The sequence below is a fragment of the Macadamia integrifolia genome, chromosome 10, assembly GCF_013358625.1.
Source record: "Macadamia integrifolia cultivar HAES 741 chromosome 10, SCU_Mint_v3, whole genome shotgun sequence".
In the NCBI taxonomy this organism is placed as follows: Eukaryota; Viridiplantae; Streptophyta; class Magnoliopsida; order Proteales; family Proteaceae; genus Macadamia; species Macadamia integrifolia.
Genome location: NC_056566.1, coordinates 31232140 through 31247170, shown reverse-complemented (window position 1 = coordinate 31247170; position 15031 = coordinate 31232140). Strand labels below are relative to the sequence as shown.

Here is a 15031-nt window from a genome sequence, read left to right as displayed (position 1 = left end):
ATTTTTCCAAGGACAATATATTTTCTATGTAAAAGACTACACATATTATAGCTAATTTACTATGATCTTAGAAATTAGAAAATCTAGAAGTGTGATTATGTGAAAGTGAAACTCCCTTCTTGGTTAGTATTTTTTTTTTTTTTTCTCCCCTTTTTTCGTAGAGACCAATTGAATTTCAAAATACTTTAAGTCTTTAGTATAAGATACCGGTTAACCATCGATTTTTCAATTTGATTCGATTCTGAACTAGAATTATGACCTATAAAACTAAAATCGGATCAATTTACTACGATAAAATTTGATTCAATTATAACCAATCGATTTCAGTTTTGATAAATATTTTGATTATATATTGACACCCTTATCCAAAATCTCGAACGTAGTGGTACCGACGGCTCCTACTTTCTGTCTTTTCTCAAGAAAAAGGGCATGTGCCCTTGAGAGATCCTTTCCACCTGGGATATGGCCAAAAACAGGGCTACATAAAAAACCCCCAAACCAATCCAATCCCCAAACCACACGTCGCCCTATCCTGGAAACCCCACCCCTTCTGTTCCTCCTAAAATGTTTGAGGAAAAGGTAAAGTAACCAGTGGCCAGCGGTGTGCATGATCTGTACTCGAATCATTCTCTCCGTAGAGGTAGAGGCGATCCGGACCACCCTAATTACTCATCCAGACTTCCCTTCCATAAGTATGGCCTTTTGGTAGTGTAGATCATTGCTGAGTCACACAAGGAAGGGGCAACGATGGAACTGCAAATGAAACCAGGGCCGCAACACCGACGGGAACAGCAACTGCAACTGCAACTGCCGGAGCAGCCCCAGCAACAGAAGCCGCAAAGGCCCTCCTCTTTTTCCCAGTCAATACCAGTCAATGGTGTCAAAGTAACGGAGAAGGAGTGGGTGATCTCGATTTGGGAGAGGCTTGAACAAGCCCATCTCGCTTCTTCAAGGTCGAAGCTCTGCATTTACAGAGTCCCCGAATGCCTCCGAGAGAACGACGACAAGGCCTTCATCCCCCAAGTCGTCTCCCTGGGTCCTTACCATCACAAACGCAACGAGAGCCTCCGCGACATGGAAGAGCACAAACTGCGCTCCCTCGATCTGATTCTCAAGCGAACCAGTCAAGATGTCAAGCTCTACCTTGATTCCATCAGTGAGGTCGAAGTCCAAGCTCGCAACTGCTACGTAGGTCCAATCTCTCACACCAGCCACGAGTTTGTATATATGATGGTTCTCGATGGTTGCTTCATGCTCGAGATCTTCCAAGGTGCTGTGGATGGCTTCGAGCAACTGGGCTACCCACGGAATGACCCAATCTTCGCATGGCGCAGCGTTATGCACTCCATCCGCCAGGATATGGTTATGCTCGAGAACCAGATCCCACTCTTCATCCTCGATCGCCTTCTCGAACTCCAGTTCGGTGTCAATGGAGGACCAGGCGTGAGACCCCAAGCAGCCCAGCTCGCACTCAGGTTCCTCGACTTCGTCGACTCTCTCATGTCGACGGACGAGACATTGCGGAATAGATATTGGAAGAAGCGGACCAAATACGCAAACACAGACCTCGACGGCCTCCATTGCCTCGACTTATTACGCAGAAAGCCCATGGACTTGCCTACGAATTGGATGAGATGGAAGCCGCAGCCGTTGGATGCGATGGATAAGCAGCGGCAGCAACTGGTCCGCTGCGCAACAGAGTTGAGGGTGGCAGGGGTGAAGTTCAGGAAGAGGAATACAGAGCGATTCTGGGAGGTGAAGTTCAAAAATGGAACCCTTTGCATCCCAAGGCTGTTGGTTCATGATGGGACCAAATCGCTCTTACTGAACATGAAAGCTTACGAGCACTGTCACATCGATTGTGGTAACGAAGTCACTTCTTACTTGATCTTGATGGATGTTGCTGCCAAAAACCCCGCTAGTCCAACCTACACAAACACAGACGACGGAGGCCCGGAACTTTGTCCGGGGTTAGTCCTCCGACGCTCAAGTCAGGGTCGGCCGCACAGTTCAATAAGGGGGTAATGGTGAGGGTGTTAGAGCTTACCTTCCCTTTCTTCCGTGCCTTCTTATATAGCTCTTTGGCCTTAGGGTTTTTCCCCCTTCGGCCTTCTTAGAGTCCTACTCGAATACGTCCAGCCTTCTGGGGGAATATTCCCCTCATGCAGACGACGTGATCCCGCGTGATTCTGCGGGCGTTCCTCGGTGATTGCGCGTGCTCGAGTGTGAGCGGTCTCTTGGAACCTTCGTCTGGCGGTGGACACGTGTCTCAGAGGCGACACGTGTCATGGCCCTCACCGAGGGGTTATTTTGGCTATATCAGGAGCCCCCTTACTTCCACTAGGAGCTTCTTCCTGTGGGAGTAACCATCTTCTTTGGTTGACTTGTTCCTTCGGCCTTGGCATTACCAGTGTCCAAGGTTTGGGTTCGATCGAGAGGGACCTTTGACCGCTTCGGATTGACTTTGCTGAGCCCCCTGCCGAGGGAGGGACTTTTGGCCAGTTCCGTTCGTCTCTGGCCGAGCTCCCAACCGAAGGACAGACCCTCGGTCAGGTCCGTGCGGCTTTGCCAAGCCCCCTGCCGAGGGAGGGACCCTCGGTCAGGTCCGTTCGGCTTTGGCCGAACTCCCAACCGAAGGAGGGACCTTCGGTCAGGTCCGTTCGGCTTTGGCCGAACTCCCAACCGAAGGAGGGACCTTCGGTCAGGTCCGTTCGGCTTTGGCCGAACTCCCATCCGAAGGAGGGACCCTCGGTCAGGTCCGTTCGGCTTTGGCCGAACTCCCAACCGAAGGAGGGACCCTCGGTCAGGTCCGTTCGGCTTTGGCCGAACTCCCAACCGAAGGAGGGACCCTCGGTCAGGTCCGTTCGGCCTTGGCCGAACTCCCAACCGAAGGAGGGACCCTCGGTCAGGTCCGTTCGGCTTTGGCCGAACTCCCAACCGAAGGAGGGACCTTCGGTCAGGTCCGTTCGGCCTTGGCCGAACTCCCAACCGAAGGAGGGACCCTCGGTCAGGTCCGTTCGGCTTTGGCCGAACTCCCAACCGAAGGAGGGACCCTCGGTAAGGTCCGTTCGGCTATGGCCGAACTCCCAACCGAAGGAGGGATCGTCTGCTAGGCCTGCTAGGTCCGCTCGGGCGCAAACCTCGAGGCTTCGTACCCTGACGTGGCGGTGCCATTAATGCTCGGAAGTCGTACCGCCATCCTTCCATCTATATAATGTGGGGGGCCATTTGTGGGGCAACCTTTCTTTTTTTCCTTCGGAGAGCTCACCTTCGGCCTCGGACCCCTTTCTAGCTTCGTCCACTTCTTCCTTAGCTTAGCAACAAGTAAGTGATGTCTTCCTCGTCGGGCTACAGCCCATCGTCCCGCGAGAGGTCAAGACCAAGACGTAGGTATAGGAGTCCTGGGGAAGTCCGAGGGATGTCCTCGGATTCCACCGACTCTCCCTCCTCCCGCGACTCATCGTCAGTGGCCACACCGTCGGGGTCCAAGGGTGGCTCCCACGGTGAGGAGTTCAGGGAGAGGGTGCTCGACGCCCGAGCCCAGACACAGGAGCCCCTAGAGGTTGAGGCCCTTAAGATCGTCTCTACGATGGACGAACCAGAACTGGAGGAGCTAAGGGCCTCCTTCGGCATTTCGGACGCTTTCGAGCTCCGTCTGCCCAAACCCTCGGACCGAGCCAGCTATCGGAACCCCGAGGAGCTGTGCCTGTACAAGGAGGCCTTCAAGGCAGGCCTTCGGCTGCCCCTCCACCCCTTCTTCACCAAAGTGTTTCGGCACTATGGGGTAAGCCCGACCCAGCTAACGCCGAACGGGTGGCGACAAGCATTGAGCTTCGTCATCTTCTTCGTTCGGCACAAGAGGCCTCTCTCCCTTCGGCTCTTCATAAACTGTTTCCTTCTTCAGGCCTGTAAGGGACTTACGGGCTGGTACTACTTTTGCCCCCGAAAGGACCTTCAGCTCCTGAAGGGTTACCCGAGTTCCATCCATGGGTGGAAGGATAAGTACTTCTTTGTGAAGTCGACCGAGGGGGTGCCCTTCGGCACGGTCTGGGACATCCCGGACCTTCGGGATGTGAACTCCGCCCCTGCCCTATTCGGGGCAGATGCGGAGTCGTTGGCGATGGCGAAGCGGCAGGAGGGCTGTTCCCCAGTCGAGGCCGACTGCCTCAAGTCCGACGCCATCCTCTTCAAGTTCGGGCTTAGCCCGGGTGAGTTAGGCTAGACTCCGTCTTCTTCCTTCGAGTGTCGGTCTTTCGTACTGATACCTCTTGTTTCTTCTTGCAGTGCAAGTTACCAGAGCCGAGGCTAAGGCCGCCGCTGCCGCAAGACAAGCAAAGATCAAGGAAGCCAAGGCCCGTGACGCCCCTCAGCCGCCGAAATCCAAGAGGAAGGAAAAAGCGGGTCCGTCTTCTGAGACCCCGAGGAAGAGGCCCAGGGTGGAGGGGTCGACTGCCGAGGCTGTCCAAGCCCTCGCTGCTCCCAGGGACGGTCTGGCTCAAGACCCTTCGTCCGCCCCTGCCTCTCGAGGCCCGAAGGTCCCGTCGTCGAGGGCCGAGGTGGGGTTCATCCCACAATGGTCGGTGAAGGAAGACGACTCTCTGACCGTCGGACGGGTTGCCAGAGAGTTGGTGACGAAGGGGAGTCTTCCCCGAGATGCCACCGAAGCCCAGAGGCAAGGGACGTCGGCACTGATCACCTCGGCGTGCATCTACATGGCGGGGGTAAGCTTCGGCCTTCTTCTCTTTCGGTCTCCCTGCCTCTTTTTTGCTTGCACTGAATATAATTATTTTTATTCTGACCTCCGGTGCTCTGTGCAGGCTCAGAACCAGATGGGTCAGCTGATCCTCCGGGCCGAGGCCATGAGTCGGGAGCTCGAGGCCAGCGAGAGGGAGAAGGTCTCCCTAGACAACGAACGCTCCACCCTCCTCGAGAAGGTGGAGCACCTGGAGTGCGACCTGGCCCTCGAGCGCCGAGAGTGCGAACGGAAGCTCTCGGAGTTGAAGTCGCAGGTGAGGGCCCGCCTTCTGGAAGCCGAAGCTCGAGGGGTCGAGAAGTATCGGTCCTCCGAGGCCTTCAAGGAGGAGATCACGAAGGCCATCGCCCCAGGGTACACCATGGGTGCTACCGAGGTCCGAGATTGGGTCCTCGGGCACTACCCTGGGGTTTCCTTTGCAGACAGCGGCCTCATCTTCGAGGACGACGATGTGGAGGCGGTGCCATCGGCCACCGAAGTTGCCGAAGCCGACGGTGGAGGCGGCAGCGAGGAAGGAGAGATTCAGCCGCATCGGGAAGTCCCTCCAACCCCTGGTCGTGGAGGTTCGGACCAGGAAGCACTCCCCGCCGAAGACGAGGCCGCGAACCCGACGGACGTTCCTTAAGGTCGCCCTGGCTCTCAGCGCAGGCTCCCCCCTCGTCATGTAGCTAGCCTTCGGGCCTTTTGTAGTCTTTTGCCTTCGGGCTTCATATGTAACTAGCCTTCGGGCCTTGTGTAATCCTTGCCTTCGGGCCTTTATGAATGCAATCATCTTTCTTCATTTGTTCATTTGATGATCTTTGATTCATAAATAATTGTAAAGGGCCGAAACCCTAGTTGTCAATAGGCGCATGGCCCCGAGACTTGGCCGAGGGTCGACCTGTTAGCAAGTCAGACGAAGGCCGACCCTGTAATCACTAGCAATATTTTACAAGTGTTTTCCTTCTCGGCTCGAGCCGAAGGGTTCACCGAAGGTCGAGGGCCCAACAATCAGGATCACCGAATCACCGAAGATACCCTCGGCTCCAGCCGAAGGGTCTGTTAGATGGTACCCCTTCGGTCAGGTCTGTTCGGCTATGGCCGAACTCCGAGCCGAAGGGGTGATTGAGCCTCCAAGGTGTGGACCTTCAGTCATCCGTTCCTCAAGGTTAGAGGTAATCAGCCTGGAGGATCCTCAGTTGCCGTAAACCAGCTCTCGTATTATTCATGAATTAAATCTTGCGGATTTCAAGATGAATTACAATTTAAAAGGTTCAGAAGAGCAATAATTGCAAAGAACTACAGACGGAAAAAAACTAACAGAGATACTTTACTACTGGTGGAATTTTCTTAGATTATCTGAGTTCCACGATCGAGGTACCCTTACTCCCCCCGTAGTCTCGAGGTGGTAGGACCCTGGTCGTATTACCCTCGAGACTCTGTAGGGGCCTTCCCAACTTGGGTCTAGCTTCCCTTGATGCCTTGGGTCCGACACTTCCGTCCTTCTGAGGACAAGGTCGCCCTGCCTAAACTCGTTCTTCCGGACTTTGGTGTTGTAGTGCCTGGCGATCCTCCGTTGGTAGGCGGCCATCCTTTCCTGTGAAGCTTCTCTGGTTTCTGCCAAGAGGTCCAAATTTGCCCGGAGTCCTTTGTCATTTTCGTATTCGTTGTAATACTGAATCCGATGGGTAATAGCCCCTATCTCCACTGGGAGTACAGCTTCAGTGCCGTACGTTAACATGAAGGGTGTTTCTCCGGTAGCTAACCTCTCAGTGGTGCGGTAGGCCCAGAGAATGTGGTACAACTCGTCTGCCCATAGTCCTTTGGCATCATCTAGCCTCTTTTTTATCCCTTGGAGTAGAGTACGGTTGGTTACTTCTGTTTGTCCATTGGTCGAGGGATACCCGACGGAGGTTTTCCGGTGATTGATGCCGAGGGCTTCACAGAACGCGTCGAAAGTTGGATTGGCGAACTGAGTGCCATTATCCGTAACCACGACCTGGGGGATTCCGAATCTGTATACCACCGCTCTCTGGAAGAAGTCCCTTATGTTCTTTTCTGTTATCGTTGCTAGGGCTTCGGCTTCCGCCCACTTCGTGAAATAGTCGACTGCTACCACCACAAACTTCCTTTGTCTCGTGGCCAAGGGGAACGGACCTAAGATGTCCATCCCCCACACGGCGAACGGTACTGGGCTAGATAAGGACGACAGCTCGGTAGAATGTAGCCTAGGCACGGGGGCGAACATCTGGCACTTGACGCACTTTCTGACCAGTGCTTCTGCGTCCTTCCTCATTGTCGGCCAGTACAGGCCCTGCCTTAGTACTTTGTGAGCCAGGGCCCGGGCTCCAAGGTGTTGGCCACATATCCCTTCATGCACTTCCCGGAGCGCGTACTCGCCGTCGGACGAATCCAGGCACTTGAGGTACGGTGAGGTAAACCCTATCTTGTACAGCGTGTCATCCTTCAGGAAAAAGCGTGCCGACCTCATTCTTACTTTTCTTGCTTCGTCCTTGTTCTCTGGGAGCTTCCCCTCCTTGAGGTATTCCATTATGGCGTCCATCCAGCTTCGGCCGTTTTCACCTACGGGTAACACCTCGTGGGGTTTCTCGATGCTTGGCTGTGGTAGTACTTCGAAATACACCGCTCGCCCAAGTTCCACGAAGTCGGAAGTGGCCAGCTGCGACAGTGCGTCTGCGCTAGCATTCTCTTCTCGAGACACCTGCTTTACCTCAAATTCCTTGAAAACCGCTGACCTTTCTCGCACCGTGTTCAAGTATTCGGCCATCCTCTGCTCTTTGGCCTCATATTCGCCATTCACTTGTCGCACCACGAGTTGGGAGTCGCTATTCACTACTAGTTCCTTCACCATCAAAGCCCGAGCCAGATTAATTCCGGCTATTATTGCTTCGTACTCCGCTTCGTTGTTGGAGGCGTCGAAGTCGAACCGCAGGGCGCACTCTACTTTGAAGCCTTCGGGGCTTACCAGCACAATTCCAGCGCCACTTCCATCACTGTTGGAAGCCCCATCCACATACAGCGTCCAAGCCTCATCTGCTCGTCCCTCAGCGGATTCCTGCGGGTCATCGGGAATCGTCGTCTCCGCTATGAAGTCCGCGAGGGCCTGTGCTTTAATTGCGGTTCTCGGCTTGTACTGGATGTCGAACTCTCCCAACTCTATGGCCCAATTTACTAGACTGAAAATATGGCCTCAGCTTTCTTGCCGCCGTCACGAGGGCGTACGCCACTTTTTCCGCCTTTCGATATCTTGTCTCGGCATCTAAGAGGGTTCGGCTGACATAGTATATTGGCCGTTGTTGCTTTCCTTCCTCTTTCGTCAATACGGCGCTTACAGCAACCGTCGATACAGCAAGGTACAGCTGTAGGATATCTCCGGTGTTCGGCTTTGTCAGCAGTGGGGGTGCGGCCAAGTACTCCTTCAATTGCTCGAAAGATTTTTCGCACTCCTCCGTCCACTCGAACCTTTTAGCCCCTTTCAGCGCCTTGAAGAAAGGAAGGCATCTATCAGCAGACCGAGACATAAATCTTCCGAGGGCAGCTACCCGACCCGTCAGCTCCTGGACTTGCTTTACATTCTGGGGTGACCTCATGTCCCGAATGGCTTGTATCTTGACTGGGTTGGCTTCGATTCCTCTTTCTGAAACGATGAAGCCAAGAAACTTCCCCGAGGCTACTCCGAAGGCACATTTTGCCGGGTTCAGCTTCATGCCGTACCGTCGTAGCACTTGGAATGCCTCTTCCAAGTCTTGGATATGTCTTTCCGCCTTCAGGCTTTTCACGAGCATGTCATCCACGTACACTTCCATGGTCTTGCCAATCAGCCCTTTAAAAACTTTGTTCACCAACCTCTGATAGGTGGCCCCCGCATTCTTTAGTCCGAAAGGCATGACCTCATAGCAGTACAACCCTCCTTCAGTTATGAAGGAGGTTTTCGGGACGTCAGCCTCGGCCATTTTGATTTGGTTGTACCCCGAATATGCATCCATGAAACTCAGTGCCTCGTATCCCGCCGTGGCGTCGATGAGCAGGTCTATCTTCGGTAGGGGGTATGCATCTTTGGGGCAGGCCTTATTCAGGTCGGTGAAGTCGATGCAGATTCTCCACTTCCCGTTTGCCTTCGGGACCATCACCACGTTCGATATCCACTCCGGGTAATGAATCTCACGGATGAACCGGGCCTTCAGTAACTTTTCTACTTCCTCATCTATCTTCTTCTGCCTTTCTGGGGCGAACGTTCTCTTCCTCTGCTGCACCGGCTTCTTCATTGGGCTGACGTTCAGGTGATGTTCTATTACCTCTCGGTCAATCCCGGGCATGTCCGACGCCGACCAGGCGAATACGTCAATGTTGCTCCGTAGGAATGAGATGAGCCTTTCTTGTTGCGGCCTTGGCATGGTAGCCCCAATCTGAAATTGCCGAGTGTCATCTCCTTCCTCAGCTTCAACTTGCACCAAGTCTTCGGCCGGCTCTCCCCGTTGATAACCGGCATCATCACGTAAATCCTCTATTGGGAGCGTCTCACCCGCCTTTTCTTTTCCCCAGAGAGTAGTGGCGTAACATCTTCGGGACGTCTCCTGATCACCCCGACATTCCCCGACGCCATTCTTGGTTGGGAACTTCATTTTGAGATGGGGGGTGGAGACGATGGCCTTTAACAGATTCAACCCGACTCTTCCTAGTATGGCATTATACGCTGATGTAATGCTCACTACCAGGAAGTTGATCATCACCGTCGCCTGGCGATCTCCGGTGCCAGCTCGAACCGGCAGCTCTATCGACCCTTCCACCTTCACCGGGGTGCCAGAGAATCCTTGCAGCGGGTGTTCGACCTTTTTTAACTTTCCTTCGTCGAGCCCCATCTTCCGGAAAGCTTCGAGGAACAGGATATCAGCTGAGCTGCCGTTATCCACCAAGATCCTCTTTACTTTGCAATCTCCTATAGTCATGGCGATGACCAAGGCATCGTCATGCGGGGTCTGTACCCCTTCCAGATCATCGTCTGAAAAGGAGATGACCGTCCCCGTCTTTGCCTTCTTGTTCGACCATTCTGCCACATGTACGCTCCTCGCGTAGGCCTTCGCCTTCCTGGCAGAGACCGAACTCTCTCCTGCGGCCGGGCCTCCACAGATGGTTGCTATAACTCTTGTTGGGCTCTTGTTCTCCTCTCGAGGTCGGTGTCCATCTTCCTCTGGTGTCTGGTTCCTCCGCTGTTCTTGATTTCTTCTGCGGGCGAGCCCCCCTCTTTCATACCGACCTCCACCGTCTCTCCGACGGTTATCTCTCTGGCCATTGCCTTCTGGAGCCAGCTCTTTCTCCCGGTCTACAAATCTGCCTAAGTATCCCCTTCTGATCATTCCTTCTATCTCCCCCTTGAGATGCCAACAGTCCTCGGTGTCATGGCCGTGGTCTCTGTGGAAGTGGCAGTATCTATCCACATTGCGTCTTTCGGGATGTCGCCCCATCTTTCCTGGCCACTTCATGGCCCTGGCATCTGGAGAATCTTTTATCTGCATTAACACCTCTGTTCGTCTTCGGTTCAGAGGTGCATAGCTCTCAAACTTCCTCGGCGGACTGGGGGCCCGACTGCGCTCGGACTTTCGTCTTTTTTCTTCGTCGGTGGGTTTATCATCAACCCTCCAGGGCCTCTTCCTCGCCGCCTTCCTTTCGACTTCTTCATCTGCCTGGAGGGTTTCCTCCATCTGGATATACTTATCGCATCGCGCCCTCAGCTCGGTCAGATCTCTAGGCGTATGCTTCGCCAGGGACCTCTTCAATTCCTTGTCCTTGACGCCACCCAGCAGGGCCGTGAACTCCTCCTTAGGGTCTAGGCCCCTGATCGTGATCTTTTCTTGTTGGAATCGCTTCATGTAATTCCGCAGCGATTCCCCTTCTTGCTGTTTGACGTTGGTTAGGTTCAACGTAGTCTTCTGGAGGGGCTGGCTACTAGAGAACCCCTTCACGAAGAAGTAACTTAGGTCGCTGAAGCTGTGAATCGACTTCGTCGGTAGTCGGTTATACCACAGCCTCGCCGCTCCCCTGAACGTCAATGGGAGGGCCCGACACATAATATTTTCTGAGACGCGATGGAATTGCATGGCGACCTTAAAGCCTTCCAAGTGATCGACGGGGTCCCCCGACCCGTCATAGGTGTCGTACTTGGGCAGGCGGAAACCGACCGGGAGCGGGTCCCTCATGACCTCGTCAGCTAAGGCCGTATCATTGGTGAGGTCGGGCTCGCGGTTCCCTGTCTGGTTTTCTGCCACCTTTCTGATCTCGTCCTTCAGGTCCAAGATCATCCTCTTTAATCCCGAGTCCTCGGATCTCCGCTTGTCTCCTTGGTGCTCATCCCCATGCGGGTCTCTGGCGGCGCGTCGCGTCCTACTTCGGGGCGCGGGACTCTCCCTTGCTCGGTTTCGAGGATCGCGGCCGGCCCTCGTCGATCCCGTACTGCTTCGGTCTTCTTCTCGAGCCCTCTCGAACTGGACGTGAGTCCCTGGGGGTGCTCCGCCGGTCTTATGGGAGACAGCTTTGGAGACCTCCCTCATAGTCTCTGCCATCCGGTTATATTTGTCCTGGAGGTCTTCGAACTGCTGCCTTGTCACGTACTCCTGGGCCGCGGGAGGCTGATGGTCGCTGCCTTCCCGTACTGAATATCCAGCCGACCGCTGGTATCTGACGGACACTTCCCGGTCATCATGACCTCTTTCTCGTCCAGTCTCCGCCGAGGGAGGAAGCTCCCCTGAAGGTTCTTCCCCCATGTCTACGTTGGACGTCGCTCTCGTCCTTCTTCGGTTGTAGGTTCTTCCCACCATTACCGTCGTTCCCACAGACGACGCCAATCTGTTGCTGCCAAAAACCCCGCTAGTCCAACCTACACAAACACAGACGACGGAGGCCCGGAACTTTGTCCGGGGTTAGTCCTCCGACGCTCAAGTCAGGGTCGGCCGCACAGTTCAATAAGGGAGTAATGGTGAGGGTGTTAGAGCTTACCTTCCCTTTCTTCCGTGCCTTCTTATATAGCTCTTTGGCCTTAGGGTTTTTCCCCCTTCGGCCTTCCTAGAGTCCTACTCGAATACGTCCAGCCTTATGGGGGGAATATTCCCCTCATGCAGACGACGTGATCCCGCGTGATTCTGCGGGCGTTCCTCGGTGATTGCGCGTGCTCGAGTGTGAGTGGTCTCTTGGAACCTTCGTCTGGCGGTGGACATGTGTCTCAGAGGCGACACGTGTCATGGCCCTCACCGAGGGGTTATTTTGGCTATATCAATGCCCAACCCTCTTCTGATAAGATAATCCAAGCTTGCTTGCTGTTTTCCATAAAAACTGACATATACTAATATATACTAAACTCTCTCTCTCTCTCTCTCTCTCTCTAAAAGTTATAACAGTTGAACCCGTGAAGAGTCCATGGATTCATTATCTTTGGAGGCCTACTAGGAATTCCATCTTCTCGTTTAGGCCATCCAAAGAGATAACAGCCGACTTAGTTGAGTATGTGCACGTGAAACACCAATAATTCTCATGCACAAGTGGGTCCTAAGGCCAGCCCCCCTCATTTTGTTCTCATGCCAAAATCCAACACTCAAGAATCTCCCCAGTCCCCTCCCCTGCTCTCCTTCCATCCTCCTTTTCTTTTCTTTCTTCCTTCATTAATCTTTTTCCTCTGCAACCCATTTCTCATCTTTCTGTACTTTTCTTCTCCACCACTTAAAAATGGCAGAAGCAATGTCTCTTCTGCCACTGATGCTCTTTCTTTTTCTTCTCAATGGTGATAATGGGATTCATTGCTTTCAAGAGAAGAAAGCTTTCACTTTGCAGAAATTTCAATGGAGAGAACAGAGTCATCTCTCTACATGTCAGCCACAGATATCAAGTGAGTTTGAACAAACAGAAAACAATGCACATAGCTGATTCAGTAATGAATGATCACTGATTTTCCTGGATTTATTTAACTCACCACCACTTTGTCCTGGAAAGATGATAGGAATTAGTTTCTCAGGTTTATCTTCTCTTGCTTTTCTTCACTCACCACTTTGGATCTTTGCTTTCCAGTTTTCAGGTTGTTTGGATGGAAATGAACTGTTTTCATGAAGAAGATGCTTACAAAATTATCAGCCAATTAATTTTGGGTGTTGCCAAAGCTTTATCTAGCCTTAATTTGAGGTTAAATGATATAGTACTGGTTTTCCTTGTTTATCTTGGTGGAGACTTAACAGTTTTATGGAAAAAAAACAGTAAAATACAAAATCTTTTTCCATAAATGTCTCTTTATCTGTCTTGTTCTTGAACTCTTTCACCTTCATATAAATAAAGTTTCCTGATATTCATTCTTCAATGTAGTTTTCTTTGAAACTCATTGTCTAANTACGTTGTGTTGCGTAACTCCTACACTAGTATGAGATTAATGAGATCATAAATGGGGAATAATAGGGTAGAGTTCCTTCCTATGTGTAACGTCTGGCTCAACGTAGTTTTTTTTTTTTTTTTTTTTTAGGGATGGATCTATACATTACTTGTATATATAGACATCTTACCCATGAAGTCAATGGTGGGGGCAACCAAATAGTATGTTTAATGAGGAAAAAGAAAGTGGGGTCAAATATTTAATGAGGAAAGAGACTGAGAAGTGAAGATTAATTGCATATACTTTCTTGGTTTTTTTAATCAGTTTTGTTTTGTTTTAGGTCAAGCTAAACATCAGATGTTAAGGTAATATCCTTATTAAGTGTTTTGTAAATACACTAAAACAATCCGCACGATCTCCCCCGGTGGCAATTGGAAATCTTTTTTCATGGCTCTGAAATAACTAACAAAAATAATATATCCACATAATTTCCTTTACCGGATTATACACATTTAGATGAGATTAGTCAGTGTCTCTTGTTGCATACGGCAATATCGGACCCTTTGATTGGACAAATGGGGAAGGGTCTTTCTAACCTTCAACAATAGTAGACCCGAATTAATAATCACAATCACTCTTCTAGAGTCCAAATAGAACAACAAATTAAAATGGGTTCTCTTTTCATATGCAGTGAAGAAAAACTAAAGGAACAACTCATTGTCACCTAAATGGCAAACTAAGAAGTATAGAATTGGAAAACCAAGTTTTGATTAAGGCAAATTAGTGTAAGAAAAACATGAAACCTAATCAGACGAAGACCATTGGCTAGGTTTAAGAAATGACAAGGCCATATCCAAATCAATTTGAAATTTCACCTACTTAGTGTTTTTTCCCAGTCATGTGAAACTCACTAAGTTTTGATTTTTTTTTTTCTAATGTTCATAAATTATTCATAGATCACAAGCTTGATTTATAAATAAAAAAATTTAACTAGTCTCTTTTTTATTTCACCGGCAAAGAAACTATAGCCTCAGTCTCTCATTATTTTGGAGAAGGAGATGAAGAAAGGTATTTATTTAAAAATAAATATGACTCATCGAAATCATCATGTTTTGAAATTAAAAAGCATTCAAGAAAAAAACGTAGCTTTTCAATTATGCTAAGAAGTTGTAATTTTATTTTAATTATTCTTTATCTTAATCCCTAAAGTTGTTAAATAGAGAAAGATAAATTATGATTTTCAGAATAGAAAGAATAAAATCTTGTCATAACCAACCTTATTACAAGAAGGTTTTCTCAAAAACCAAATCCTATTGGTCTTTCTAAAGGTTCTCTCACATCAAGAACTGTTGTAACATTTATTGTTAATAGTCACTTATCAAAGGTAGAGGGTTTCCTCACAACAAAAAGCAAATATGAGGATCAAAAAATTATTGGGAACTCGTATGACAAGCTGACAACCACATACCATGTACATGTACAGATGATTGAAAGACTAATCTAGACCAATTAATTAATATATATATATATATATATATACTATCATACTATCATATAAAAGTATGTATTCATATTTTGTGGTTAATTTTTTCTTGGAACACTTTATCCATTTTACTTATTTTAATACATTATCTCTTTTGTCAAGTTTTTTATTTTTTCAATATTATTGCTACCTTTTTATATTTTAAATATTTAAATATTTTCTAAAAAATTAATTTCTTTGTTTCCTCTCAGATTCCTTTCCTTGTCTATCCCTTCCTCACTTTTCTAATTTCCTTTTCAACCATTGCCTCCTCTATCTCACATTGCTCTCTTTAAAACCCTATTTAGGATTTTTTTTCACCAAAGAAATAAAATCTATATTTCTCTCTAAAAAAATCTATATTCCTCTCTCTCTCACATGCTATCTTTTCTTTTACCCAAAAAAAAAAAAA

General features: G+C 49.9%; 1 protein-coding gene across 1 annotated transcript; it reads left to right on the top strand.

The window, feature by feature from the left end:
- Positions 1 to 518: 518 nt before the first annotated feature.
- Positions 519 to 5378, top strand: LOC122092390 (UPF0481 protein At3g47200-like). The gene is made up of 2 exons (XM_042662702.1): positions 519 to 1899; positions 4818 to 5378. Exons 1-2 carry the CDS (start codon positions 748 to 750, stop codon positions 5376 to 5378), a joined length of 1713 nt encoding a protein of 570 aa, XP_042518636.1. The 5' UTR covers positions 519 to 747.
- Positions 5379 to 15031: the final 9653 nt, after the last annotated feature.